At 38.0% G+C, this 26,063-nt stretch overlaps 1 protein-coding gene across 8 annotated transcripts in view; it reads left to right on the top strand.

Annotated features, from left to right (window-relative positions):
* LOC124224730 (uncharacterized) overlaps positions 1–26,063 on the top strand; it is a 219,499-nt gene that overhangs the window by 80,533 nt on the left and 112,903 nt on the right. For all 8 annotated transcript variants that reach the window (XM_069133619.1, XM_046636923.2, XM_046636924.2 and 5 more), the window contains one exon: positions 8,914–9,071. In XM_069133619.1, coding sequence (XP_068989720.1) covers positions 8,914–9,071 — 158 coding nt within the window. The remainder of the gene's footprint in view (positions 1–8,913; positions 9,072–26,063) is intronic.

Genomic DNA, 26,063 nt, shown 5'->3' with positions numbered 1-26,063 from the left:
TCTTAATAATAATACTAGCTGTAAAATAATAGCGAGGCAAAGTTAATATTAGCAGTTAGAAATTAATTGATGAAACAAGAGAGAACGATGTGCACTCCCTCATCGTCTCGGCAGCTTTTTAGAAGTAATACTCAGCGGAAAAAGAGAAGAAAAAGAAAAATCATTGTTTACAAAATATGAAAATACGAGTTTTGTTACAAGATATAAATAAGAGTAACCTTAGATGGTAAGATACTAATTCCGCAGAATTAAAACGGGACAAGTAAAGCAGGTAAATAATGCAAGACCAGTAAGGGGCAGTTTGAAATTACCATACATAACAAGCTTAGTTAAGAAAAAAATTAAAGAACACCTTGGATAACGAGCGTAGACAAATCAGAGTCCGATTTAAGTATAATCGCTGGTAGGCCATTGTTTTTGCGCGCAAAAATTTTACCTGACTTACACCAAACATAGTCGATATCTCCTGATGAAACCAGCAGTTCGCCTTTCATAGGAGTTTGTAATCATCGCGAGGAAGAAATTCATTTACTAATATTTTACCTTTGTTTTCCGATTCAAGAACAGTATTGACAGGAAGGTCTTTTACTTGGCGCCTTCTGTCGATAATGTTGTCGCGAGTACTGGATTTAAGTTTGACAATGACAGATTGAGTCAAGTAATATTATTATTATGCATAGCTACACCAGATGTCCTTGAAACACTACGAATGTCGAGTATCTCGGACGAGAGTTCCGAGATCTCCAATGCATGAAAGACTTTTTCGACTATTATAGCAGAAAAATCTTTAATTTCAAGCGGAAGGCCACTCACAATAATCTCAGCCGGCTCACGAGAACAGCAAGCAGGAGACGCGGTTTCATGGAGTTTTTCAATTTCGCGAGTTAGCAAATTACATTTAGTCTCCACCGATGATAATTTTTCGGTATATTCGGCCACTATAGCGCTCAAATGACTAAAAGCCTCGAGTTTCGTGGTGATTTCGCGAATAGCATTGGACTGAGCTTCTATCAAGGACATGCATTTTGAATTATGGTCTTCAATTTGCGCCACTAACAATTGAAGCATTGACTCAATTGAAGAAGCCTCCATGACTGATTTCGACATATGAATATTTGTTTGGATGATATAGTCGTTAAGTTACCGGTCGAGTAATCAGACGTAATCGATGGTCGTGAAAGTCGACTGATATAGCCGACGAAAAAGTTGCAGATGGCGCTAGCAACGCTGCGAGGTCCAGCAGTCACGGGTCAATATGGACAGCAGGATCATGAGCCGTAGATTGAGGTTAGATTCGAGACACTTTTCACCTCAAAAACCCAAAGAACCGTGCAGGTGGATGGCAATAATAATATGTTGAGGTGAAAAGCAGTGATTTGGCGTGCTTGATTATCTGTAAAGTATAAGCCCGAAGGCATAAAGCAGCAGAATCAAGTCGAAAAAAGACGGAACGATGTGACAGATGACTCGCGTACTCACTAGAAGAGAGATTGATTGATCGATTGATTGATTCAATATGCCCTAGCACGCTATGGGGCAAAAAGTAATATAAATAGTAGATACAGAATTCAAATACAAAGCAAAAGTAATGATAATGAGTCGTGGTAAATAAGAATAATATAATCATAGTAATGTATCTTAGATAAGAGAAATAATAGTACATTGTTCTAAGTAATAATACCGTCGACGCAAAGTTTAGAGATTTAAAGATAATTGATAAGAATACAAAGTAAGGATAGTAATGCAAATGTGAGAAGAAAGTATAACAAAATAACAAAGCTTAATAGACTGGTAAGAAAACTTCGTTAGCGTGACTTAGTCAAATTAATTTAGCGAGATCATCAGGAGAACGAATTTCGATTGAAGATAGATCATTGTCTTTTCTGGCAAAAATAGTTAAAATTTGAACCCAAACATTTTTGTAAGACATTTGAGCTGCACAAGCTTTGGCTTGACGTAGTAAATTATACAGTTCCGAAGGCAGAAGCTTATTTACGAAAATACTGCCAGAAAAATTTGAGCCGAGAACTTCACTTACCTTTAAATCACGCTTGATACACTTGCTGTTGATGACAGCTACACAAACGGCATCAGATGTCAGTGTCACCGCGAGGGAGAGAGAAACGTGTGTGGTTAGATTTGAGGAGGATGGAAACGGATCACAATTGGGATTGGAGTTTTTCTTTTGCATCACACGAACCGCAAGAATGTGAGGAGACAATTCAGCTATGCCTAGTGCGTTGAAAACTTTTTGTACAAGAGAGACGGGAGTATCTTGCAAACCAGAAGGGAAACCCGATACAATAATCTCGTTCGACGCGTTACAGTTAGGAGAGTTAAGAGAGGAGTTAAGCTTAGATCTGATACTCGCAATCTCCTCTAACAATTGGCATTTTCTAATTTTGCGATTTTTTCAGAGTGCATGTTGTCTGTTTCAATAAGCTTCGGGATTTCATTTACAGATGCATTAATGTTACTCAAAATTTGTCGTTGCTCACTTGCAAAAGCAGCAAATTTAGATTCAGAAGCACGTAATATAGATACGATCGACTCGAGTGTCACTTAGTCACTCTGCGTAGTTGACGGAGCAAGCGAATTTTTACCAGCAATTTGCTGCGACGATTGATTATCAGGCATCGTGGCGAGATGAGTTAGGCAGCAACTATTAACCGATCGGTAAAACAAATAACTTGTGCAGCAGCCGGGATGAAAGGAACGGTCATAGTGAGAGCAAGACAGCGGCTGATTGGCTATCGCCTTCTTACACTTGAAGCATAGAGGGGTCGACATGCAGAGCAGACCACGGTCTTACATACAGGTCTTGCGACTCTGAGTTTCGACGTGGGCCTCTTAACGTGTCAAGCCGCTAGCGTCGCTGCGATCGAGGGATGCCCGGTGCGACAAGGATGACGATAGTCGCGCTCGCGCGTCACATGGGCGTGGAATCCTAACGTCAAAGGCTTATTCAAACATTGTAGATTATGTTGATGCATCCCTCGATCGCAGCTCCATCTGGATTTTTCTTCAACAGAGGAGCCACTCTCTTGAGTCGCAAGACCTGTATGTAAGACCGTGGAGCAGACAGATGTTACCGGTAGCGAAGATAGCTATACTATCCTAGGTTGTAGATAGATGGATCGCGGTCCTACGAAGATCCAACGAGCAATTCCCTAGCGATCGTCCAATGGGAAGAGGGAAGGCAGCGTGGGAGTTGTAAACAACGTGAAAATCGTCCGTCAACTATCAAAGTCGTTACAGCCAAGAATTTTAGGTTATAAAGAACCAGTCTTCGGTTTATTACCTCAGCCCGTAGCTCAGAAGAGAGCAACGACGATTTTTAGCTCAAAATTTTGCCAGAGCGATGGGGGAGGAAAAAACCTGGAAGCCAAAAACGGGCAGGAGACAGCAGAAAATAGTTCAGAAGAGGAGGTTGACAGAAAGTAGCTAAGCAGCTAAGAGAGAGAGAGAGAGGGAGAGGAAGAGGGAAAAGGAGAGGGAGAGGGAGAGGGAGAGGGAGAGGGAGAGGGAGAGGGAGAGGGAGAGGGAGAGGGAGAGGGAGAGGGAGAGGGAGAGGGCGAGGGAGAGGGAGAGGGAGAGAGAGAGAGAGAGAGAGCGAGAGAGAGAGAGAGAGAGAGAGGTTGATTGATTGATTAGTATTTATATAATGCCCTAGTTTAACTATGGGGCAAATAGTTAACAAGATGGAAATAGTAAATAAAAATAACATAACAAATTACAAAAAATTCTGACAATGTAGATCGCGCTTATGCATAAATTAATAGAACTAAAACTAAAACTAAAAAACTAAAAAACTAAAATAGAAACTAAAAAATAATTGTGAAAAGAAAATATAGATTAAGGAGAAGGGAGAAATTCTCTTGTAAATAGGTAGGACAATAGAAGGGATTTGAATATTGACAGTGAACTTGCCGTGGTCAGTGATGGTAGAAGTGAGTTTCAAAGATAAGCACCCGATAGCTGTAAAGAATTGGCAAATGCGGCGGTGTGGTGAAGGGGAATGTGGAAAAAGAAAGCTGAAGCTGGGTTTCGAGACTAACGCCGTAGGGAAGGATCTTCCGTGACCAAGAGTTTACTTAAATAAGACGCGACGTCGCCGTAGAGAATATTATACATAAATACACCTCATAAGTACAATCGACGATTACGCACCGACAACCAACCTAGGCGACGTCGATAAGGAGTGATATGTTCGTCTCGCCGCACTCCGAAGATGAATCTGATCGCACAATTTACCAGACATTGCAGCTTGGTGTTTAGCTCATCGGTTAGATCTAAATAGACGAGGCAACAGTAGTTTGCAACGATGTAAGGAAAAATCAGTGTCGTAACCAGTTTGCACTTGAGCTGTTGAGACAAAGAGTTTTTATGAAATTTCAGTTTGTGCAGTGTGTAATGCACTTTTTGTGAAACTGAAGCAATTTGACTGTTCCATGTAAGATTTGAACTCATCAAGACACCAAGATTTTTAGTCTCTGATACATACGGTAGAGCTATCCCATCTACGACAATTGCCCTCAAACTGTTTACATCAATCGACCTAACATATGCATCACTACCCAGAATCATGACTTTGGATTTTGACAAATTTAACTTGAGTCCATTAGAAATTACATAGTTAGAAATAGCAGTCGCATCTTGTGCAATCATCTCAATTCCTTGTACAAGGTTGGAAGGAGGGATAGTCAAATAAATTTGTGTGTTTTATTTTATGTAGACTCGAAGTTAGCGTTTTCAAAGTAGTAATTAGTCTATTAGTGTTATTCAGTATTTTGTAAGCTACATTAATTCCTTCTTTTGACAAACATTGTATGATATTAGTTGATAGGCCATCTATAAATGGGATGTAGCAAATGATTTATTCGGTATTGTTATTTTTGTTCCGGTTAATGGTGTTATGTAGTTTTTCAACTCTCCGTTTCTTAATATCAAGAAAAAGATTTGTAAGGTAGCCATTATTAAGTAGAGTTTTATCAACCAATTTCCAATTTTTTGACTGGAATTGTGGATGTGATATTTTCCAACATCGATCATATAAAGCTATAGCAACTGGTTTTTTATGTTGAAAAGGGTGTATTGAATTGAAATGCGTATATCTTCCAGACCACGTGTCCTTGTGGTACCAATCCAGAACAATAACCTTTTTTTTTTGTTTATCACCCAAGTGTTTAGAAAGTTAATTTTGTTATCTTTTTCGATTTCCCACGCGAATTGTATCTTTGGACGGAAATTATTAAACTTTTGTAGTAGATATTGTACTTGGTCTTTGTGTACGCTTGTTATTATATCGTCTACGCAACGTAAATAAAACTGAAGATCAAAGTACAGTTGTTCAATGACTTTGTGCTTTAAATGTTCTAAAACGATGTTTGCTACTACTCGGCTTATGGGGGAGCCCACCGCGACACCGTAACTTGGTTTGTAAAATTGATTACCATAGGCAAAGTAGCATGATTCAAGACATAGTTTTATCATTTCTACAAACTCCTTCTTAGTAACATTGGTGTGAGATTTTATTAAAGACTGCAAGGTATCGGCCTGCGTGGATGCGGGATCCAGTAGGGAAGTTTGATCAGGGAAATCAAGATACACAGGTGTGATATCACTAAGCTTTATTCTGTATGTATCTATGACTACGGCCTGGTATACTCTGACGCTCTCCGGCTCTCCTCGCTGAGAACCCGCTTCCTAGCGGTACGTACGCGCTCGTATTGCTTATCAGTGTTAACTCTCCAATGCCTACGTTCCGTGCGGGTATACATCACAAAAACCATTTCTTATTAACGATTGAGATGACCAATTTAGTTGGAATATTCGTGAATAATGAAATAACATCTAGTGATACTAGTGCGTGATCTTTCGGAACAAATTTGGACAAAATAAAAACCTTTTATGCGAAAGACCAAGTATCTTTTATGTGATATTAGGTATTACCTACGATGTTTGTTAATGTGCTTGCATAGAATTTAGAGATTTTGTATGTTGACGAGTTTAAATTGGAAACAATTGGTCTCAGTGGTATATTTTTTTTGTAAATTTTGGGTGAAAAATAAATTTTTCGAGATAGAGAATTATGCGTTTTAAGATTTTTGGCTACTGTGGACGTTATGAAATTTTTTTGTTGCCATATTTATATTGTCGTTGATTGCTTTTCCTATTGTGTTTGTGGGGTCTTTGCTTATTAATTGATATGTTTCTCAATCATAAAGAATTTCTTATCTTTTGTCTGTGTAATCTTATTTGTCCATCAGCACCATGACATTACCTTTGTCTGCTCTGGTTATAACAACGTTACTTCAATTTGTTATATAATTTCTTGTTTGTTTAAATATAGAGATTTCTAGCAGTTGATCTAATTGCCAATCAATTTAGTGATATCAGACCTAATTTTATCTTTTTTGACGACATCTTTTTTAATTAAAGCCATTTCGACACTGCTAATTAATCCATCTATAGGTAATAATCCAGTCCAGATAGACATAAAAATAGCCTTAAATGGAAGTAATTAGGGGAAGCGATTTTTTTTAAACTTCGGGGGGGGGGGGGGGGGTAGTTGGAAGTCTAAATCTCGATTTTCTGGAAAATTCCGCCATTACGTTCTCCGCCATCTTGATTTAAAGTTCAATTTTTTCGTTTTTTGAAATAACTCCTTAATTTACAGCTCTAGAGCAAAAATGGTAGAATCCAAAGTTGTTGGAAATTTAATTTCCCACAAGTTTGGTCAGTATGATTTTTACGCTAGGATCTATATTTGCAGAGTTATGAAGTAAAGGCGAACTTGCGACGTAGCCCAGTCAAAATAGGACTTGACTTCTTGCCATTGCCATTTTGGTTTTCGGGGTTCGCACGACGTTGCATGTTTCGCCAATTTCGCCTCTCTCCCTCTCCCTCTCCCTCTCCCTCTCCCTCTCCCTCTCCCTCTCCCTCTCCCTCTCCCTCTCCCTCTCCCTCTCCCTCTCCCTCTCCCTCTCCCTCTCCCTCTCCCTCTCCCTCTCCCTCTCCCTCTCCCTCTCTCTCTCTCTCTCTCTCTCTCTCTCTCTAGTCCCGAGGTATGGTAAGGCATTAACGATTTCGAGACGAGTTAATCACGCCAGTTACCCAACAGCATTTCGCGATATCTTTTTTACATCCAGCTTACATTGCGGGACGCCGAATTATTGTGCATGTGGCAAGTTCTGGGTCATTTTCTTCGAGTGATCGAGGTACGGGAAAAATCCACGTTGCAATACAGTGTTAAAATTATATCTATTATATAGCTCTGATTTTAGTTAAGACTTGATTACTGCAGCAGTAGTTCAAATAAAGTACATAAATATATTCTTCATATTGTTGTCTGCTTTTAAATTTTGAAACTCGCGTTTGCGAGGAAAATCTGCACAGAGAAAGAAATGAGTGCTAGTAAGAGACATTTCAATCTATTAGAAATAACATTAATTTTTTCTCTCCTTTTGTAATACAGGAAAGCCGTATATAAACAGAAAGGTAAGAAAAGGTTCGGTATCCAAACGTAGAAAATGACAGTATTTTGTTATTCCAATGCAAAAATTAGACGAGCTATCTCACTCGCACTCATTTTTGTCCCGTTTCCGCTAGAAAAATGGCATCGAAGTTCGATAAAACTACAAAATCAGGCCATTGTCAATTTCTAGTGTACAAATAAACGTAGAGGGTTGCAATTCGGGCGAACTTGGTTTTTAGACGAAACGGAAAAGTTTGGCGGAAAGTATTTCCAATTCGGTTGAAGGGCACATTTCATTCCAAAAAAGTATTGAGCTACTGGAAACCCATTAATAAACATTGCATTCTGCACACCTTTGGAAGTATGATTGTTAATTCTGAAACGGAATCAGTGACTAGAGTAACTGAATCACGTTGCTTTTGCAAAACAAGCCAATAGCGCCTCTAAACGCTGGCTGCTACTGGTTTGTGTTGTGATAACATCCTGAAAATAGTATATTATGCTGCTAGGTAGAGAGGTAAGCGATTTTGATGAGGGCAGCTCCCCCCGAATCAAATTTGCACTTCTCCCTAAAGGGCCATTCATTAATTACGTAAGGATGATTTTGGCAATTTTTGACCCCCCCTACCCCCATTTAAGGGCACATAAAATTTCTCGAACTCTTCCTCCCCGTCTTACGTAAGATTCTATCTAGTTTTTCTGAATAATTAAAATAATATCAACAAACGGGAAGAGTATACTATAATTTTTATTTACAAGATTGAAAATGGATAAAAATGTACACATTTAAGTTTTAAAAATTTTAAAAGCATTCAAATTTTTGTAAATGATATGTAAATCCAATTGTATATTATAGAATGAAAAAAGGCCATTCGGCATCAAAATGGAAGTAGATTTCTAATGATAAATTTCGACATATAAAATATTACATAAGAATAAGTTTTACCCCCCCCCCCCCCCCCCAGATAAGGGCATGTAGAGATTTTTTCAACCCCCCCTCCCCCTCGGGACCCTTACATAATAAATGAATGGCCCCTAACGCCATACGAAATTTTATACAACACAGGTACGAATATAGCTATTTTTTTAACCTACTGGAGTGAGATTTGCTCACTTATCCGATGTAAGGAAGAAAAGTATGACGTCACAGGGAAGATAAGTACACTTATCTAACCTAGGGAGGAAAAGTATGAGGTGAGCTAAGTTCTACTCCCGCTTGGTTGTTAAGTGGTACTTCATGCCCGTTTACAAGCATTAAAAGCAGCCATAGTCATGACTGTCTTATGTAATCATAAAACCGCCTTTCTTGCCGTCGTAGTTTCCATCGTCCCACTTATCTGTTTCCACGAAATTTGTTCACCCCATCCCTTACTTCAATTAATATTTTTTATCAGTTAATACCGTGATCTAAAAAGCCTAATATGTTTAATTTCCAGACATTATACAACATCCACAGAGCAGTGTAATGACTCTTCCAGCAACAATACTTACCGCCACTCTTGCTGGAGCTCCGGGAGGAGGCGTTGGTGTTCCTCCGCCTGGCGTACACATTCCTGCCCATTCGGGTCCTTTGGAGACATCTGATCAACCTCAGGTACCGTATAAATATAATTTCTTGTAAATACTTTTCACATTCAAACGTGAAATATAGTGAGGCACGATGGATTTGTGGTATATTATCAATAAAATACGTTATAACTACATTATAGACTGCTGGTGTGGGTCAATTTTGTCCCTTTGCAGTTATGCAATCGCCCGAAACCAACATTTCAAAATATCCCATTCGAAATTATTGTCAAAACTTGGAGCGCTCGAAAATTCTAATGATTTTAAGGCGAGTTGCTTGGTATTTCTATGTATATGTAAAACTGATATTTACCTCGATGTGTGTGTAAGAAGAATCTTGAAAATAATCGTTTTGTTTACGAAGACCTACATTTCCAAGATTTTTCCATGTGTATGACATGAGCAGGATATTATCTCTTGATTTTTCACCTTACTTACTGTACGTAATATACTTATTATACCTTACCATAGTTAATAGGCCCATGACTATCACTTCATATGCTAAGAAATCTTGGAGATATAAATTTGAAAAACTGGTGATTTCGAAAAATTAACGACGGAGCCAGGAATCGAACCTGGTATCTAGAGATGCTTGACCGGAGCCTTACTCCACTAGACCACATAGCCACCCTGACTCTGTTGACTCTGCTAAGAAATATTCCTGGTGAAAATCTGCGATTGAATCGTTTATTACTATGGATAAGAAATTTGTCGTTTGCAAATTATTGCCGTTTGAAATTGGCAAATCTGGTAGTATCTAACAGTTTCAAACAGGGTTGGTGGATCGTTATTTGACTGTCATGCGCTCGGCACTTGTGCTGAGACGTCAGATGTCACCGGATTAGCCAGTTTCAAATGACTGTAATTTGCAAAAGGCAAACTTCCGATCAAAATTAAACAACGTTTCAGTTGTCAATTTTTAAGAGGAGCACATTCGTAGCCTGAGGGGTGATAATCCTGGGTCAACCTGCGTATGTGTGCTTCCATCCAATATAAATTTTACCCCTGACACTTGATTAAGACCTAAGACACAAATTCCACTCCAAAGTGTAGAGTGGGCAAAGGAAACGAAATGAGGCATCAACTCAGGAAAGGGAGTGAAAAAAGAAACGCCTTATCTAATAAAATATTATAATAAGCTTAGACTTGAAACGCTATACCAAATAAATAAGAATTAAATTTTAATTATGTTTCTGTTTTTACGATGCGATGTTACAAAATGAATGTTTCCTTCTCAATATTACAAAAATACATGTTTTCTTAACTTTACTTGACTTAGAGGTTGAGAAAATTCGAAAATTCATATTTTTGAACACAAAACGCAGCTTTGAAAATTTCAGGATCTTTTTAAGATCATTTAAAGGTACTATATAAAAAAGATTCAACCAAAAATTTAATGTCCATGGTCGATTTTGACGATTTTTTAAAATTCAAAATTCTTCAAATTTTTCATTTTTCAAAATATTTTTCTTTCATAGCCCCAGGTATTTTTTTTAAAACAAACACAAGCTCGTTTCTGTAACTATAATATTTTTCGAGATAATTAAAAAATAAACTTGAAAAATTAGAAAAATAATGAAATTTTGAGAAGCTTTCGAAAAAAAATATTTTAATTTTTTTCCTTTGTCAGATCTTCGTTTTATAAGGAAAGAAAACTTTGACCAAATTTCGTCCAAATCCAAAGGGATCAATTCCAACCATTGGTCGATTTGACATGGAATGACCCATCTGTAAAAAAGTTAGACCATCATCTGCATTACCATTCCTCACACCACGGTTAAAATATGTGCTCTACAGGAGTACAGTGAATCCTCATGTTTTTTTTATATTATTTATATGCAATAATCATGGTATTCACCTCTTTCCTCGCACTGTGTTTATTTGATGTTTCGTATACTCGATATTACTTTTTGGACTGGACTGTATAGAGAAAGACACAAAATCATTATGATGCTATCACGCTCGGCTCGCGTCGAAGGCGTTGGAGCATGTCTAGTTACATAGGTATATTATAGTTTAGTGGTACCGATATACGGTTGCAGTGCACTGCGAACCTCTCGTGTAATCATCAAATCTGCCTGCTCGCTGACGTTGTTACGTGCTGCGAATATTGTGGCACAATTACAATTGTAATTGAATCCTTTTATCGCATCAATCACAAATTACAATTATAATAGGCACTCTTTTTTAAATTAGCACGAGGCCCATTTTGCCTCACTCTCCCCTTTATGTAATATACTTTTTTTATTATATGACACCTGAATATATGAATAAATAAGTATGCTTAGGGGACAGCGGGATCAAATGGGACGCCCTTGAATTAGTCGAAGCCCAGAGCAAAATAGAACATACTTTTTACGTGGCTCAAGAATTTTGTAAATATATGTCAGGGTGAGATCGGCTTAAAGCCGTATCATCTCGTTCTTCGGATTTCATGGTTGATGCTACGAAGATGAATTCAGGGACAGTCGCGCACTTGCTGGCTAAGAGACGAAGCCTCATCTGTTTATCATCGATACACCTTATCACTTTCTCTACGGCATCGCACTCTTTATCACCGACGATCACCCGATTCCAGGTGGTCCAAGCCTGCTTCATCGATGCGTGTCGAACCAGAAATTGCGTAACTTGACAATATCGTTCGAATATCTGTCCTCTGGCTCGAACGTTTGAACGAGGGTTGTTTTCATATCGGTCCACGTGGGGGGATTCTACTAGCCAAGTGTCACTAAGTGTCTTTGGAACAGTCCTGTGATCTTCATATATATTTCCTAATCGGTTAATTTTCGGTATTGTTTAGCTCGATCGACGTGTTCACAGGAGTTGCGAATGGATACTTCACCATCGGAGTTATAAAGGGCGTTATAAATGTCCGCTAGTCTCGGTCATTGTGGGGCCGCTGCTCTGGCTAACATAGCTTCGATGAGCACGTTATTACCTCTAATATTCTCTTGATGTTGTCGTGCCATCACCTCTAATAGAGCGGCCAGTGACGGAGTCGCTTTGTTAGGCATGTTTGGCATACTCGTTTCGACTTGAATCCCACTTCTGATATCGGGGTAAGATCGGCTTCAGGCCGTTGCCTCTTTTCTATCTGAAGAGCTCATCTGTGAGAAATTCAGCGTATGCTTTCGGCGGTTGTCCGTCGAGTACTGCTGATTCTCAGACTGATAGTAATATTCTAGCGGCCTATTTCATGCCTGATTTTGATTGGTCAAATTTGTGATTGGTCAAACCGCTTACCTCAGAGTTGTTAATTTTTTTTCATTCAAACGAGGTTTTTATTCAAATTCGTGTTTACGTATTACTGCATTATTCAATTGCTCCTAGAGTCTCTATACTTTTCTGAGAGAGATATTTGTGTGTTCATGTAATTGATGTGTGTTGTTGTTACCTGACGGCTCATATTTATTCTTCTTTGTTAGACTCATTATATTATTTTCATGATGAGGTGAAGGGTTAAGACGTGTATTTACAGATGAGGGTATGAGCGATATGGTTTTCGGGGTTCCTATGCTGCAGGAGGGACTGGGCAGAGAATGTTGTTCTTTGAAGGATTAAAATTCTCGACCTCGTAGATAATGTATTGGTAAATCTTGGTGAGCGGTAATTGAATGTATAACGTATATTTCACGTGCATATAGCCTCCCCAAAATTCATAAAGAAGGAATTCCAGCACGAATAATAGTCTCCTTTGTTAATAGCCCGACTTATGCCTTATCTAAATTAATTAATTCTTGGTTCACTACAAATATCACCCTCCCCCCCCCCCCCTGCCTCCATAGTCAAAGACAGTTTTACATTAGTAGATAAAATAAGTAAACTGATTATTCCAGGCAATTACATTTCAATATCACTAGACGTAATATCGTTATTCATTAATGCACCTATAGACCTCGCTATACTCGCTGTAAAGAACCGTTGGGCCTTTCTAGATAAAAAGATTCCAATCCCATTTACTGAACTTGTTAAAGCGTTAAACATCTGTTTAGATTCGGCTATCTTCAAATTTAACAAGGACACATATGCACAACAGTTGGGTTTGCCTATGGGATCCCCACTCTCTCCAATCTTCTCAGACCTTGTAATTGAGGACCTTGAGTTGTCATACATCAGCAAATTTGGTTTTGATATACCCTTCTATTTCAGATATGTTGACGATATTTTAACTGCTGTCCCTAAAGAAAAAATAGACGACATATTGAACATTTTCAAACTATATCATCCCCGATTACAATTCACCATTGAAATAGAAGTTAATAACGCTATCAATTTCCTGGATTTATTGTTGATACACAACAACTCTAACATCAAAACGGATTGGTTCCACAAAAAAATATGGTCTCAAAGATACCTGAATTTTAATTCCTACCACCCGATGTCTTACAAGATAGGTACCATCTTTAATCTTGTTGACCGAGCCATCAAATTATCAAGTACCGAATTCCATGAAAAAAATCTGTCACTTGTATACAATATTTTAAGATGGAATGATTATCCACACAGCCTTTTGTACAAACATATAAAATAGAGACGCATCCATATCAATAACTTACTGGACAACAATATTGACTCGGCTTCCGCAGATGACAACAACAAACCAGCCACTACATTTATCCCCATCAAAAAACTCAAAAGATTTACAATTTGTCTTTGATTCGGGAAAAGATGGGATCCCTATATGCAAATGATCCAACGTTGTTTATAAGATACCTTGCAATGATTGCAATCAAGTTTATATTGGACAAACCGGCGCCATCTCCGTACTAGACACAAAGAGCATCAACGTAATGTACAAGATAATGAGGATCGATATACTGCACTAACTAAACATGTGATCAACAAAGAACATTCTTTCAACTATGATAATGCAAACATCCTTTGTGAAGAACCCAATTATTATAAACGTTTACTATTAGAAATGTGCAATCTTGTAGGGCATCCAAATTCCGTTAACCTTAGACAAGATGTCGAACAACTTAGCAATATTTACAAACCGCTGATTACCGCCCACATACCACACTTTGTTTAACCTTAACTATAAGTTGTACATAATTTTGATGTCCCTACGTTGCTTGTTTCTACATTTGTTTGTACTTGTTTGCCTTCACTCTGGGTCACATTTGATTCTCCCAGCAGTTGTCGTTTACCAGTTGTTTCAAACGGTTTAGCAAAATTATTCAGACAGGGAGAATAGGGAGATAACGACACCATTATTGTTGTGTCAGCATCGTTTTAACTATTTTAACTATCCAAAACCCTTTCTTTAACCTTTCAATCTTTTGACTTATGCATTGTGCATATATATAGTTATTTTATTTATTAACTTTCAAATCTTATACACCAACACTTTTTAACAATTGGAGAAGACGCCAATGTCTACAGTCATCCTATTTGAAGAACCATCGCTCTCCAATATGTACTTTATGATTCTGACCAGTGTCTTAATCCTCTTTCTTATACAAGGTAAATTACTTCTTAAGTTCTATATACTTTTTTAATCATAACAGATATACGATATGTTCATTCTAATCTACAATAGACAATAACTTTCAATAGTATTACAGCCATAGAAGTTTATGTCTTACTGAGAACATTTATGTTCTTGACAGTCAAATAAAAATTGATCGTTCTGAGGAGGGCCCCTATCCGGGCCGAAACGTTAACGAAAATATACGTTATACATTCAATTACCGCTCACCAAGATTTACCAATGCAATGTTGTTCTTTGCCTCGGGGCGTTGGTATTAATGACGGTCAGCAGCTGTCAATCCTCGTAGATACAAGCAAGCTCGGGAAGTTAGTTTTTTCAGGTTTTCATTGTAGATGCTGCGCAGTCGTTCGAGGTATGGAACCTCGTCGAGCATTAACCAGAGATCCTTTGTGGGGAAGCACATCGGTAGCCCGGCAGCATTTTTTAGCGCTTTCTTGTAGACACCTTCGAGCTTTTTGAGATTTGTTTTCTTATAGAGTGGAAGGAGAAACCCGGTGCCGTAATCCAGTGATGGCAGTATACACGCTCGTATTATTCACCATTTGACGTATGCGTCGGTTTGTGTGGATTGACCAATAATGCTCTGGAGAGTTGCTATTACGTGTTTTGTAATATTGAGTCTCTTCAGTCCTAACGGTGATACTTTCAGGGTTCTTGTTATTTTTGCGCCGGGATATTCTATTTCCCGTTTCATTTCAATGTATTCATCTTGGTTTGTCGTCGGGTTGGTTGTCTTAATAAATCTCTGTTCAGCTCGCCGATGTTGTCCAAACATGATTACTTGTGTTTTCGTGCCGTTACATTTGAGCCGCCATCGGTGATAGTATCTGATAAGCTCGTTTGTGTTTCTCGATGCCTTGTATTTGGCTCTGTCTGGATTGAAGCCCTTGTTGATTATGCACATATCGTCTGCGTATTGTGATATTAGATCAGATAAGTGCGGCACATCACTGAGGTACAGATGGAATATTATCGGGCCAAGAACAGAGCCTTGTGCGACACCATGTGGATGTTGTTTTAATTCGCTTTGTTCAATCAGGAATTTACCAATCAGTTTTCTGTCCGTTAGGTAAGATTCTAGCAGTTTGATGATCCCGATATCGATGCCCACTTCAGTTAATTTGAAGATTAGTCCGCTGTGATTGGTACTGTCAAAAGCTTTCGTAAGGTCGAGAGATACGATGCAGCAGCTTTCTTCTTCGTTAACCTTTTCAGGACGGGAATTTTTACGTTGAAATCGACCTTTTATTTTACACGAAATTTGTGTATGATATCAATGAATTTCTCACGTGGAGTGTCCGACTAACCCAGTGGTCGCAATTTCGACCACTCCTGTCTGTAACGTAAAGTCCAATGTTAAAAATTTGATTTGGCGAGTTAGAAGTGCTTGCTTACGTAATTGGATACGCTGAATACGAAAAAAATAGTAAAAGATGTGCAAGACACATCCTTGACCTTGAAAATTACATTTCAAGGTCAAATTTATTGCTCCTTCTATTTTAATCCGAAAATGATAAGAAATCCTCCGCAAGAAAAAACAATGTGCTGATCTGCCGGTAGAAACTAACAGTGATCAAATATTTCGATTTTATATTCACCTTGAAGATGCGTTTTACCATACGCAATACTATTTTTTTCGAATTCAGTGCATCAAAATACGTGGGTATACCAATTTTCAGGTCGAAATACTGAACAAAAAATTTGACCTTGAAATAGTGATTCCTAGAATGGTTACACTATTTTTTCTATATTCAACACACAATATTATCTCCAATACAACTCGAAAATATTATGATACTTGAGTGGTCGAAATATCAACCAGTCGCGTCCTTAAAAGGTTAATTGTTTTTTTGATGTAGTAGAACGTTCAGGTCAGTTGGCTATTCGTGCCCAGACCTGGTCTAAATCCATGTTGCGAGTCCGGGAGTAAGTTGAAGCAATCACTCATTCTATTCTGAATTATTCGTTCAAACCATTTTCCCATGATGTTGAGTAGCGTTATTGGTCTATACGAAGATGGCTCATTTATTGGCTTTCCGCTTTTGTGCAGGAATATGCATGTGCCGTTTTTCCACGCGCTCGGGTAGTAGTTCGTTTGTAGACAGAAATTGAAGATTTCTTTGAGTCTTATGTGGCACGAATCATGCATGCGTTTTAAATGTTTTGCTCCAAGATTATCTGGTCCCGGTGCTTTATTATTTTTGAACTTTTTCAGGGCTTTTTTCATCTCTCGTAGCGATGTCTCTTTGATTGGTTTCGGTGGTACGAGTGTGTTTGTGGTTTTTAATTCATCCTGTATGGTGCTTTCAGTAACAATCGCTGCATCCACCAGTCTGTCTACTACGTCTTTTTCTGTGTAGGCGCCTTCGAAGAAAGAGACCACGTTTTCAGGTTTTTCAGCGATTTTTAGAGTCGCCAAAGGGTTTTTCTGTGGTTTGTTTCGTCTTCGATGATTTCCATCCATTGGCTTTTCTTGTGCTCCATGATTTTTCTAAACACTTCTTTCCTCATATTCGAGCCATTTTTCGACCGTTTTAATTCTTGTTCTTCCAGCGGTGGTTGTTTTCGCTGCTAATTTGATTTTTAGGAAAATCGGCACGTGGTCGCTGCCAATGTCGTTGGTATTTTTATACATGATGATGTTGTTGCCGAGGTTGGTCTGTGCATAATCAAGGTTGGAGTTGTACAGATTTGCTGTCGGTCTCGCGCCTGTGGGATCAACGGCAATATCAAGAATTCCAATTTTAACGAGGTCCATAATTATGGTTCCTCTACAGTCGTTGTGCTTGTGCCCAAATGCCGTGTGTTGTGCATTTCAATCACCTACATTTACTGAGTTTTGTTGCCCGAGTATTTCCAGGATGTCGTCATTGAGTACAGCCTCATTTGGTGCTGCATAGACTCCATTGATGTTGATTTTTCTATCGGAGTACGTCTTTATTGTGATCGAGCAGCACTTTAAGAGGTCAGGTGATTTTCTACGAATCCAGTAGACATCATTTCTTGTGTACATGAAGGATCCTCTCTTCGTGCGTCGTTCTGTGGCGGCCCGAATTTTTTTGTCCACGATTTTTGAGTATCCCATGATGTTTTATTTGTAGATGCTGGAAGGTTTTACCTTCGCTTCGTTGGCGACTACAATGTGCGGATTTGTCTCCATAACGAGGCTTCGAAGTTCGGTTATTCTCTTGTGAATTCCATTTACATTACTCTGTAAGATCACTATGAATGCTGCTGTATTTGCCATAATCGATCGATTATGGTGTTAGCCGCACCGATTATTCCTTCGAATGTGCGTTGGATTGGTTGAATTGAGTTTATTTCTTCCACCATTTGTAATATTTTATCAACGTAGCTTTCGTTTATTGTATCGTCGTGTATATTAACGAGTTGTTAATGTTCCCCATATTTTGTCAAGTCCACCACAGTTGCCAGAGTTGAATCCAATAGAGGCTGTGTGGCTGAACTGAAGAAGCATGTAAGGAAGCATAACATTTCATCGAAGAGTCATCTCATACAAATTTTGAACGTAGAATGTTGATAACTTATGTTGATAATAATCGGTAACTTGGCGGGGTATTCGCTGGGTGCGAAGTAGGTGGTGGGAGAACTGGAATCGATCGCAGCGCGCGACGTGACCAAAAAAGACACTTCAGGCGGACAAACTCTCACTATGTACCAGTGAGATTTGCGTATTCTTGCATTATTAAGCAAAAATAAACATGCGCCACGAAACCTGCTGCATAGTGAACTGCAAGAATAATGGCAGAAATAGCAATCACAAATTCTATAAATTTCCACAAGCAAGTTGGAAACGAGAACAACGAATGAAATGGATAAACGCTGTCAAGAGGAAAAAAGTAAGTAAGTTAACCTATAAAGCACAACGTTAAAGTTTGCATCGTTGGAATGTAATAAAATTTGACTAAAAAAAAAACGTAAATCAACTAAAAATGATTCCGCTAGGCACAAAAAGTGATCATAACGAAAAAAACATACTGGCCCTGTATGATGGCAAAGGATGAACTTGATATTAATTTAGATGCGTATTTTTTTCGACAAATTTCGTTGCGTTCCAACGATGTAAACTTCAACGTTATTATAAAGTAACATTTTTAATATTATATTTTGTACGTTGTAGGAAGTTGCATGTGAGAATGGTTCAGTTACTATAATTTATTTATTGTTTGACTTCAGTGCCGATGGATCGCCATGGTACCCAAAGCCACGTGACAGGATTTGCAGTGCGCACTTCATTGGAGGCAAAAAATCTGATGAACAGGACAGTCCTAGTGACATACCAAAAATATTTCCTGCTGTATACACCTCTGCAAGGGTTAATGAAAATTTAGCCACGTCAAGGTACAAACGATTCATGAAACGCAGAAACAAGAAAGAAAAAAATGCAGCAATTGTACTTAATATTGATGATAAATCAAGTGAATTTGAAGTAATGGAAAATACTCAAAGTTCAAAAATTGATAAAGAATGCCAAATTGAAATATTTTCGAATGTTGAAAATGAAGGAAAAACACTCATTTGCAATAGATATATATTTTGCTGCAAAGAAACATGTGACGCTGAAATTCAAACTGAAATATCAAGCAATTCGAAGTTTATGAAGTGCTACAAGAAGACGAAACACCAAGGATGTAATACTGTTGAAAAGATTTACGCTGATCATTTCTTTGAAGTATTTTACTTTGGAGTACTTTTCTTTGGCGAACTGTCTGGCACTTTGCTGGTCATTGCTGCTCTTTGCTGGTTTTGGAAAAGCTTTCTTCGTGGTTGATGTAGTAAATCAGAGCTGCAATATGCTTACATCTACCACTCTGATTGTACTCGCAATCACATTGTCCACTCGTAACGTAACGACTAGAAACAATCTGTAAAAAAATTTAATTATTTCTTTACGTTCTATTACATTGAAACGGATGATACGTATGCACTACGTCAAAGATTGCAAAAAAAAAAAAAAATAATAATACGTTCAAGGATGTTATGTATGGCGTCGATGTCACTGAAGTTTGACGAATTACACGAGCTTCGATGGTGTGGCTCATATGATCTTGTCGTATTTCTTTCACGTCTTGGACATGTTGAGTAAAAACTAATTTTTTTCCTTCCATGTAGTTTGTAGTTGGAAAGCGATGTCGTGTGTGACTGCTCGGAATCCAGTTTTGATAATTAATTTGGCCATGTTTAACTGAAAATAAAAAAAGATTTACATAATTAACGACACTACAGTCCTAAATAATCGTCTGAAATATATATGAATTGTGTTATCTGATTGAATTTGTTTATTTCTTTACTTACTTCTCGCGAAGACAGTCATGTCAAAGTCCGCCGCAGGTACATCACTAGTTTCAGGTGAGGAAATAGTGTCGTGTGTGATTGCCTGAAAACTTGTTTTGATTAATAATTTTGCCATTTTAGACGGAAAATAAAAAAAGGTCAACATGATTATCGACACTATAGACTCACATAATCGTATAGAACATATGTAAATTACGATGTTTCATTGAAATTATTTGTTTATGTACTTACTTCTCGTAAAGATCGCAGTTTCCAGTCCGCCCTAATTGTAACCGCTAGCTGGCGCTATCATCGCGCACCCAGCGAATACTCACAATCAGACTTATACAAGTATATCTCCCCGATTGCCTTATTGCTTTCCCTAATTGGCGGCTGCTCCCCACTCTTTCGATCGTGCAGCATGGAGGACTGGCTCCAGGACTATATTCGCTGTCCATCGGTTTGAGCTCCAGCGGTCCCGTAAAGTCCAGTAAAAGAAGGTCTGAACCCCATGTTTTCGATAACCAGGCTGCGTTTTTGCTCAAAAATCAAGTTTTAAGTGCTGATTAATATTTGAGGACAATCAGGGTACTCACCCCCGGGTCGAGGTGAAAAAAATTAAAAATTACCCTCGAAAACGGGTTTTTCCAAAATGACTCGAAAAATAGAGTATGTAGAATAAAATTGCAGAACGTGAAATCTTCTACAAAAAAGGTCCGAACCACTTCAACCCTATTTCAAACCGTTCATCCCCCAGACGCGTTCGAAAACTCGAGGCCAAAAAAAAAAATATAAAAAAAATTGAAAGCAATTTTTTTTCAATTGTTCGGTCTTGTTGAATGGCTATACTTGTTCCATCTTCGACTGTAATTTGTTCACCCCTTTGGTAAGCAATTCTCATGAATTTACGGCTTAAAATTGATCCTAACTTTTTTCCTAATTGACGAATATATTTTTTTTTTTTTTGTATAGTTTTTATTAGAATATTTCCAACAATTTTCGCAGAAAACATTTTCACGTATCTCCGACAAGTTCGAAGTTAAACACAATTTTATATTTTCTATCCCTCCGAGAAGGCTGTATCGGAGAACCCCTGTTGAGAGAGAGAACAATATGCTTACGTCGGTGCCGCTCGCACGCATACCCGCCTCTAGCCGACTCAATGCGCTTGTGCGTGACTTCGACGTGTAGACGGTTAGAGCGTCAGCATGTCAAGATAAACAAATTGTCGAAGGACTTGATGTACGTAAAAACTTACCTTAAAATTGATTTCTGATTATGTCATTGAGCCATTGATTATTGTATGAGCCCATTATATGTTTACTATTGGAATAGATGTAGATACACGAACCGACTTCACTTCAGCTACTATAATTATTGCTATCCCAACAGGAATAAAATTTTTTAGATGATTAGCAACTATACACAGAATAAAAGTAAATTATAATCCACTCAATTTATGATCAGTAGGATTTATCTTTTTATTTACAATAGGAGGATTAACTGGACTCTATTGTTTCCAAAATTTCAGGAATATTCAATGCGCAACTTATGAATCGAATTATTAGATTTTATTATTCATGATTTTGTGCGTGCATCAGAGTACCATTTTCGGTTCGGTTTTCGTGAGGACATGTTTGAATGAATTCATCAAAAACCTAACGCCTCATGTAAAAAATTACTCTTAGAAACCTGTAGAAATTCTATTGAGATTCTATTAGAATTCCATTGAAATTGTCCTTTAAATTATATTCATTTCTTTGCATTTATTCTATTGAAAAATATTCCCCTTTGCCGGGTGAATTTTTCATTAGTATTATAGTAAATTTTTCATTCACGCGATACTTACTTGATTATAATCTTTTCGTCATAAAAACTTGATTAGTGAAGTGATCGAGACTAAAATGTCTTTCAGATGTTCACCATTATTTCATTGACAATAGAAGACAAATAAAAGATAAAACCCCAAAAATACTATAATAAATATCTAAGGATGTACGGCAGTTTCCCTCGGGGGGATGAGCGAAACGTAGGCGTGGCGGAGTGCGGTGAGCGGGGCACGCATGAACAAGAGAGAGAGTCGGACCACTTACGGGCTATCGGCGTGGCTAGCGGATAGCTCGACTTATCATTATGCCTAATCAAAATATGAGGGCAAATATAGTAGCTGAAGTGAAGTCGGTTCGTGTATCTACATCTATTCCAATAGTAAACATATAATGGGCTCATACAATAATCAATGGCTCAATGACATAATCAGAAATCAATTTTGAGGTAAATTTTTACGTACATCAAGTCCTTCGACAATTTGTTTATCTTGACATGCTGACGCTCCAACCGTCTATACGTCGAAGTCACGCGCAAGCGCATTGAGTCGGCTAGAGGCGGGTATGCGTGCGAGCGGCACCGACGTAGGCATATTGTTCTCTCTCTCAACAGGGGTTCTCCGATACAGCCTTCTCGGAGGGATAGAAAATATAAAATTGTGTTTAACTTCGAACTTGTCGGAGATACGTGAAAATGTTTTCTGCGAAAATTGTTGGAAATATTCTAATAAAAACTATATAAAAAAAAAAAATATATTCATCAATTAGGAAAAAAGTTAGGATCAATTTTAAGCCGTAAATTCATGAAAATTGCTTACCAAAGGGGTGAACAAATCACAGTCGAAGATGGAACAAGTATAGCCATTCAACAAGACCGAACAATTGAAAAAAAATTGCTTTAAACTTTTTTTATATTTTTTTTTGGCCTCGAGTTTTCGAACGCGTCTGGGGGATGAACGGTTCGAAATAGGGTTGAAGTGGTTCGGACCTTTTTTGTAGAAGATTTCACGTTCTGCAATTTTATTCTACATACTCTATTTTTCGAGTCATTTTGGAAAAACCCGTTTTCGAGGGTAATTTTTAATTTTTTTCACCCCGACCCGGGGGTGAGTACCCTGATTGTCCTCAAATATTAATCAGCACTTAAAACTTGATTTTTGAGCAAAAACGCAGCCTGGTTATCGAAACATGGGGTTCAGACCTTCTTTTACTGGATTAAGCTGGCACTAGCAGTGGAGGATCGAACAGTGGAGCAAACTCGAATCTGCATCCTTCGTTAGCAGACATCTTGAAGGCTATTCAGGCGAACACAACGGCACTACATGAATACAAGTAGAGTCAAAATCGGCAAACGGCAGAGTTAATAAAATCGTTAGAGCCGTGCCACGAAACTGCACAGACTAACTCTATTAAAATCGCTGTGTTAGAAGCTAGGTTGTTGGAATTGGATGCGGAAGCCGAATGCACTCGGGGTTCTCTGGCGAATCTCAAACCGCAGGTGAACGCGCTGGAGGTTGAGAACAACAAGCTCCAACAAAAACTGGCTTACAACTCAGTAGAAATTGAAGGGATTCTGGTAAAGGCCAATAAGGATCGGCACAGCATTCTCTACTCATCGTCAGTTGGTAATGCATGCGGATCAACCCTCGATGCTGCGGATGTCAGCTCAATATATCGGCGACCATCCAATGATTCAGTTCACCCATCTCCAATCACAGATGTTCTTACGCGTCGTGATGCAGCTGTAAATTTAGTAACCTTCATCCGAAATCGAAGGGGTAAACTGACAACGCGGGATCTGCAATGGAAGAACAAATAGGTTCTTGATATCTCCGTCAGCAAAAGTCTAACTCCTCTATTGCGTAAACTCTTTGTTGCGGTAAGGATAACCAAACGGGCGGAAGTTGTCAAGTATGCCTGGACAAAGAATGGAAACGTCTACGTGGGAGAAAGAGATGGGGCTCCACTTATACATGTCTCGAAAATCGTAGATATCCCTACTATATCTTCATAGCAATTAGTCTTATTCACTTCTTTTTCTGCTAACTTGGTCGCTTATCTGCTCGTATCAGAAAACTGGCTTTGCCTCTTAAGTATGCTTTCCTCTTTGTATTTACATTACTTACGTTCCGCGCTAATCTTTTTAGGCCCTCTGGCTTCACAGTGTCTACATATTCTAATCTATCTAGCTGTGCTAGGTCGAGCTATATCTCGTCAATTTGTTTTGATTTTCTTGCTGTGTACCATATTCTCAATGGCTATGTGTAAGTCTATCGATGCCTGTCAGGTGAATGCTCAGTCGTTGGTATCAGATATTATAGATGAGTTTCGGGGCTATTTCTCTTCAAAACACTATCATCTCATTGCTGTATCGGAATCCTGGCTGACATCTCTAGTACAGGCGAATAAGGCATGTAATCGACTGACTCCTGTTCTTTTCGAAAACAGGTTCGCCGACTTTTCCGTAGGTAGATTTGACCTCAAACAATGAGCCCTTGATTTTGCCGCCATATCAATTTAACAGCTGATTGTTTATAAAAATGTTGAAAAAAAAAAATTGAATTTTTATTTTTAATTTTTTTTCTATCGGCGTGAGGGACAAATATTTCACATAAAAATAGTAGGTCTCATCCTTGTGTATAAGAAAAAAATTTTTTATTCAAAAAATAATTTTTAGTTTAGCCGCAAAATGTGAAAAACTAACCAATTTTTTTTTTTTTTTTAATTTCAATCCAGTTTCCTTAATTATAAATTTCAACCTTCGAAACTCACATGTCGCGTGTGATATTAGTACTTTAAAAACCAGTCCAAAAATTATTCGATTATCTCGTACATTATGGCAACAAATAGCGATTTTCGAAAAAAACTTTGGCTACCAATAGAATTCAATATAATGGGGTTACAGCATCAAAAAAAAAGTATTGATCAAAATAAAAAACTCATTGAATATTCCGATAGCTGAGAAAAAAATAATTAGTTAAAAAAAAAAATTCTTTTACTATAATTTTTACCGGAGATATACATTTAACAACTACTGTTCGACTGCCCGCTCTCGTATACCCCCCACCGCATTACCGCGCTACCGTTTCACGTTGCCGCGCTACTGGGATGCGACGCCTCGCGTTTGCCTCGATTCACTAATTAACTTTGATAAAAATAGAGCTCAAATCAAAATGAAAAAATTCTTATTTGACCCTTGAGGTATGGACGAGATATAGTATTTTTTTCAAATCTTAATATTATTAACATTGATAATAAATCGCAAATAAGTAAAACAAGTGTAACTCCGGTTCTAATAAAGATGAAGAGGTTCTTTTTTTTAATTTTTCGTCTCAAAAATAGAAATAACAATATTAAAAAATGTTTTTCGTAAGTCAATAATTTCAACAATAATCCTATTTGTTAAGTGAGAAAAATTTTCTCTCCTTTTTTTCGACCTTTGTCGATGGAAAAAAAATTTTTTTTCAATCGCATTAGTAATCTCCATATCTGTAAGTACTACGAGAAATTTTTTTTGACGCTGTAACCCCATTATGTTGGATTCTATTGGTACTCACAGTTTTTTTCGAAAATCGCTATTTGTTGCCATAATGTACGAGATAATCGAATAATTTTTGGACTGGTTTTTGAAGCACTAATTTCACACGCGACATGTGAGTTTCGAAGGTTTGAATTTATAATTAAGGAAACTGGAGTGAAATTGAAAAAAAAATTGGCTGGTTTTTTACATTTTGCGGCTAAACTAAAAATCATTGTTTGAATCAAAATTTTTTTTTCTCATACACGAGGATGAGACCTACTACTTTTATATCATACAATTGTTCCTCACGCCGGTAGAAAAAAAAATTAAAAATAAAAATTCAATTTTTTTTCAAACATTTTTATAAACAATCAGCTGTTAAATTGATATGGCTGCAAAATCAAGGGCTCATTGGTTGAGGTCAAATCTACCTACGAAAAAATCCGCAAAACTGTTCTCGAAAAGAACAGGAGTCAATGCTTACTCGGCTGGACTACTCATACAACTGATCAGGTTGTTCACTGGCCGGGTTATAATAGTCTCCGTTACGATCGCACTGGTATTGGTGGAGGAGGTGTAGTGTTGTATGATCATAGATCACTTTCGCCTATTCTGCGAGTCCTGAGTTTTCAATTGCTGAAATTTTTAGCGCTGGTAGGTCAAAAATGGCCTTCTGCGTAGTATACTGTATGCCTAAGATTGGCGACATGTCATATTTTGAGGAAGCTTTTTTTCTCGTCTCTCGTCATTTACGGTCCTCACTTTCCGTAAAGGCCTCAAACCGTTACATGGTTTTTCTCTTATTCATGCGACAGAAAACAAACAACTGTAGGACATGACGGCAATGTTTCTTCATGGAAAGATGACTTCTGTGGGGTACCTCAA

Source organism: Neodiprion pinetum, chromosome 1 (assembly GCF_021155775.2).
Source record: "Neodiprion pinetum isolate iyNeoPine1 chromosome 1, iyNeoPine1.2, whole genome shotgun sequence".
Classification (NCBI taxonomy): Eukaryota; Metazoa; Arthropoda; class Insecta; order Hymenoptera; family Diprionidae; genus Neodiprion; species Neodiprion pinetum.
This window is presented reverse-complemented; position numbering and strand designations above follow the sequence as displayed.